The 5230-nt window shown below is 36.4% G+C and overlaps 1 protein-coding gene and 1 long non-coding RNA gene across 2 annotated transcripts; one reads left to right on the forward strand and one right to left on the reverse strand.

Annotated features, from left to right (window-relative positions):
- Positions 272 to 691, forward strand: LOC109831052 (auxin-responsive protein SAUR50-like). The gene has a single exon (XM_020398391.1). It carries the CDS (start codon positions 272 to 274, stop codon positions 656 to 658), a length of 387 nt encoding a protein of 128 aa, XP_020253980.1. The 3' UTR covers positions 659 to 691.
- LOC109836872 lies at positions 2794 to 4529 on the reverse strand. The gene is made up of 4 exons (XR_002246110.1): positions 4396 to 4529; positions 3768 to 3809; positions 3214 to 3255; positions 2794 to 3048 (listed from the first exon to the last, which is right to left on the reverse strand). It is a non-coding gene; the product is annotated as an uncharacterized LOC109836872 (long non-coding RNA).

Here is a 5230-nt window from a genome sequence, read left to right on the forward strand (position 1 = left end):
AACTCCCCCTCAACATGGCTTCTCTTCAATTCAAAAGCTTTACAGCTATCCAACAATTAACCCATGTTAACTCTCACACTAGCTCATCTCTCATTATTAATTCCCTTAATTATCTAGCTAGCTAGCTTTTATTATTCCTATACCATTATCAAATCTTATCCATTTACTGCTCCAAAAAAAACCTTAGCCACCTCCTGACTTATATATATATAAGCTCGCTAGCCCTTGTCCCAAACCCAACACAAAAATCTCCTCTGTCTGTCTATCTGCGATGAACATGTACTTCAATAAACGATTTCTCCAAGCATTCCTAAGGAAATGGAGGAAACTAAGCATCGAGGCACTGGCACGTGACTATCGACGCTGGGAACTGCTGAGCAGAAGCAGCATTAATGACGAGGAATTCTCGATCCCTAAAGATGTGCCGAAGGGACATTTAGTAGTCTACGTAGGAGAAGAACGTAAAAGATTTGTGATCCATGTATCCTTTCTTGATCACCCTATGTTTAGAGCTCTACTGGATCGGGCTCAAGAGGTCTACGAGTTCAACCCGGATTCGAAGCTACGCATACCTTGTGACGAGTCCATGTTTCTTGGAGTTCTTCGGTGTGTTGGATCCCATCATCGACAAGAGAAAAGGATTTGGTTGTGCTTGTAACGCTGAAGTGAGTGGTACCGTCGTAAGTTGATGAGCGCCTTTGCTGTGAGCTAGGAAACCTTCAGTATTGTATATTTTTGCAATTGTATGATAGCTTCATTTGAATGAAGAATTCTCATCTGAATTCGACTTTCATTATTTGTGTTCCTAATCGAAGTATCTAACCATATATACGGTTTACAAATGCACAAGGGGCTATATGTTAATTAAATATATATAGTGTGTAGTCTATGAAGTCGATACACGAAATATAATTTACATAGCATGACTCTTGTAAATAACTTGTTGGCTACGTTAATTCACGGCTAAAAATGAGAACTCTCCTTAAAAAAAACTTAACATATTTTTGGGATTTTGATAAAAATTCTTCAAATATGCTGAGACCATTATACGCTGGAGTACATTGTAACACGAAACTCATATAAAAATATAAATTTTATTAGAACACTTTTCATAACAATTGTTCCAACCGGTGGCAGATCTAAGGATTCTTGAAAATTGTGTCACTACATAATTAATATTAAAAAAAATTAAATTTGCCCTTGATGAGTTTTCATATTTTTCAAAAAAAAAAAGTTTATAATCGCATCATTAGTAACACTATCAAATACATCTTTCTCAAAATATGTCACTAGTAATGGATTCTCGGGTTATGATCAACTTGAATTGAAAGATAAGTTCATTAGTAGATAAATACATAAACAAAATCCCCATAAGTTTGGTGTTTCTCTAATAATTGCCCTAACTTCCATACTATCATAAATCCTCCTTAAATTCTGGGGTTCTCAGATGTCCCCTTCAATTTTTAATATATTTCAAGAAAAAACCTTAATGATGTTAACCGCAAAAATCTAACGTGGGCGGTTAAAAATACGGCAGTGAGATATTTTTACTTGTGAAATTTTGGGGTTTTTGAGAATCACTGAGAGTTGAAGGGGGTTTTCTAAGAATCTCATAACTTAATAGGAGTTCTGTGATATTTAAAAGTTATGGGGAGTTGTCCAAAAAACCCTCAAAATTAAGAGATTTTTTTAAAAATTCCACTTTTTACTTGGGTAGGTTCTCGTGGGAAGTTGAAATTAAACTGGAATGGGGTGCATGATTTATAAGTAGGGTCATCTTTTTATTTTATTAGCAGAGCGAATTTGTTGTTGGGTGGATTTAGGAAGTGCCTCTTGATCCTCCTTGATTAAAGTGGGGTCACGTGACTCCGATGTTCTTACTTTGAAGAGTTTTTTTTTCTAAAAGTTATTAGAAATTTGGCGCTCTAAATTAGAGTGTAGCCAAATGCTTTCTGTACAGAGTAATGTTGTAATATGATTTATATTTAACGATCACCTATGCTTCTTACCTTCACACATGACCACTCTATATCTGATTATTGGGGAATTAGTAGGGTCCAATACTTTTCTCCTCTAAAAAAGCAACATATAATTTTTTTTTAACATTCCTTTACACGTGAAAAAAGTTTCTCTCCCTAAAATGGGCATGGATTCTCACGAACTCAAGTTCTAACCCTACGTTCCTTTGCTTTACTATTGAATGGGACTTACAAATTATAAACGAAGCGTACTTAGGCTTTACCTATTTACTTGAATAAAAATAAACATTGGTATATTTCGTTTCATTTGTTAGACTTATTCATTTGAGAAGTTTGACAAAATATCTTCAAAATTTCCAACAGGGCCGGCCCAAGCTTTTTTGAGGCCCTGTGCGAAATGATAAAATGAGGCCCTCTTCTATATAAATGTTGAACTATAAATTTATTGAATTATATTTATTGGTGTGTTTCCTAGTTAATAAGGAATAGTTAATTGGGAATTAATGAGTTCAAATTGAATTTCCTAAACTTTAGGAGACAAATGAGCAACTAATCATAATTGTAGTACCAATTGGTGTATATTTCCGGTAAAATGTAAATCAGATGGGTCATGGGTGTTAGGCAGTTAGGCTTAGGCAGGGCCCTGTGCGGTCGCCCCCCCTACCCCCCCCCCTCTTGGGCCGGGCCTGATTTCCAGTAGCTTATTTATTAATAAATTTTCAAAAATAATATATAATATATGAATCATTATATCTTCAAACCATCACCATTAATAATTATCTTCAAACAATCACATTTAATTTCATATCAAAAGGAAAACAATGTTACCATCAGCTGGATCCCAGAATATCAATTCCAATATATGTACGTCACGGGAAAAAACATCTAATACAAATATGGATCCATATTTAAAAAACTCCCTTTTTTCAATAACAAATAACATGAAACTACTCCTCCTCACTGACACCTGAAGAAAAATCTAGATATTACACAATGGCATTGGCTACACTAGCAATCATAGGCCATAAATCAGCGCACTCCTTTCCAATTGGTCCAGTAATTGCAGATCCTGAAGAAGCAGAAAACATCGATTGATATATATTAGATAAAGAAGCAAAAACAAATTTATGCATTACAGTTTTCACTACAAACAACAATGCATGTACAAAATAGAGTCTGATGCTGAGATGGTTAAAAAAGCGATAATCCATGGGAAAAGGATGTAGACATATACCTTTCATTTCTCCCTTTGGGTTCATAATAACCCTAGCATTATCTGCATCACAAGCAAATACGTATAAACATGTCAGAACAGACCAGACCAAGATATAAACAAATCTTGTAAGTGACATAGTTCAACACTCAGGATGAAATAACGCTCAATTAATTATAAAGACAAATGTCCTTAATGCTAATATATTAAACCGACCAACCACATAGATATCCAATGAAACATAAGAAGCAAAATTCTTGTCCAGTAACTCATAAAACCAAATTTCGATATTGCAGCAAAATGAAGCAAATAGTGATATGACAACAAAATGAAAGTTGGATGGCTAGATTTTGCCAGTTTAGATGAAAAGGAGTGATTCTTTATTTGAGTTAAGTCTATCTGTGCACTATAATATTGGAAGTTTAATTAGATTTTTTTTAAATACTATTCTACATGAAATGGTAATGAAATGAATCTGATTACAGGAAAAATTTAAAAACTCGGAAATGCACGGTACATAGAATTTTCACATGATAGTATGATACAGTAACTTTGGATGATGCGGATTTATCTACCTGTAGGGCAAAATCCTACGAGATAATCCTTCCTTCCAAAACCTGCACACAGTCCAATTTGGTTCAGAATCAGATATATGGGTATCAATGGTTGAACTTCTAATTTCTATCAAAAATGTGTTGAACATCATCAATTAATAAGTAAATTTTTACCTCACACCATGCGTGAAACTTACTGATAGCAAAAAGTTATTTTTAGTTGAACTGAACAAAAAAACATGCGATTAGCAGAAGGCTACACTGCTCTGTGTAGTCTCCTATGAAGCATAGATAAAGGGCTTCTCTCCTTATGGCTGCCCTTTCACCATTTATAAAAATCTCACATTTTGGTGAATGAGTGACTTACTTTCTTTAGTTGAACTTAGGATGGGATGTCATTTAGGTATTGATCTAGTATGTAGTTATTTTGTAGATAATGGACAGTGAAACTTAGAAGGTCTAATAACATAATTAATAAATAATCAACAATATGAATCTGATGTTCCTGTTTGAGATAGATCACAACCGTAAGCCCTCCCCTCAAGGAGATTTATATGGGATAAGATTGAATGGTTAGCTTGTATTTTAATCAGCAAAATTGGAAGATTAGAGATAAGAACGCATCCGTAAAAAAATTTAGCAAACTCACGTGAGAGCAGCTGTGGTCATCAAAAACACCAAAAAAATGAAGCTTTACGTCGACTCCAGAGCTTCTCTTTGCAAAATCCGGCCGAAATGGATACAGCATCCTCCATCTCCTTCCTCCGCCCACGAACGGACGTCTCGACAGACCGGCCGATCCCATCCACTCAATCCCTATCGATTCCTTGAGATCTCAGCTTCTTCCTCTTATGGCTGAACTCACTAGCCAATGCTCTGTGGCGTCGACTCGTACGATGACTTTGAACGGCCGCCTCCGCCCGCGGAGCGGGGGGGCACGCCTCGCACATCTCGGTCGTGGCATCAAAGAAAATTTGCGCCATTAATTAAAACCCCAGAAGAGGGAGCACGCACCAAGGAGGAGAGATCAGATCTAGGGTTTCGCTGGAACAGGGGGAGAGAGAAGACCTAAACCCTAGATCAGAAGTAGGGTTTCGATGAGAGAGGAGAAGGGGGGAGAGGAGAGAGAGAAGTTTCGCGCTGAGGGAGACTTGAGAGTCAGGATTGGGGGCTGAGAAATGAGATCGGGATTTGGTAAATACCAAAGGGCAGGGTGGGATTTGAAATATCTGTATTTGGGCTTTCAATTTCTCCTCTCTCAAATAATTTGATTTGAAATTTCAGCCCAATTAAAAGCCCAAACTAGAGATTTGGATTTGAAATACCCTGGATTTGAAATCCAAGGCCCAAATCCATGTTCCCAAACGCAGCCTTGCTTCTTATGATGCTAGTGTTCAATTTTTTGTTCAAAAACATCCCTTTTCGTACATGGTTGTATATGGAGATGTGAACCAATAATATCCTTAGGAGGGGTCATTAGTTGA

This window comes from Asparagus officinalis, chromosome 1, assembly GCF_001876935.1.
Source record: "Asparagus officinalis chromosome 1, Aspof.V1, whole genome shotgun sequence".
NCBI lineage: Eukaryota > Viridiplantae > Streptophyta > Magnoliopsida > Asparagales > Asparagaceae > Asparagus > Asparagus officinalis.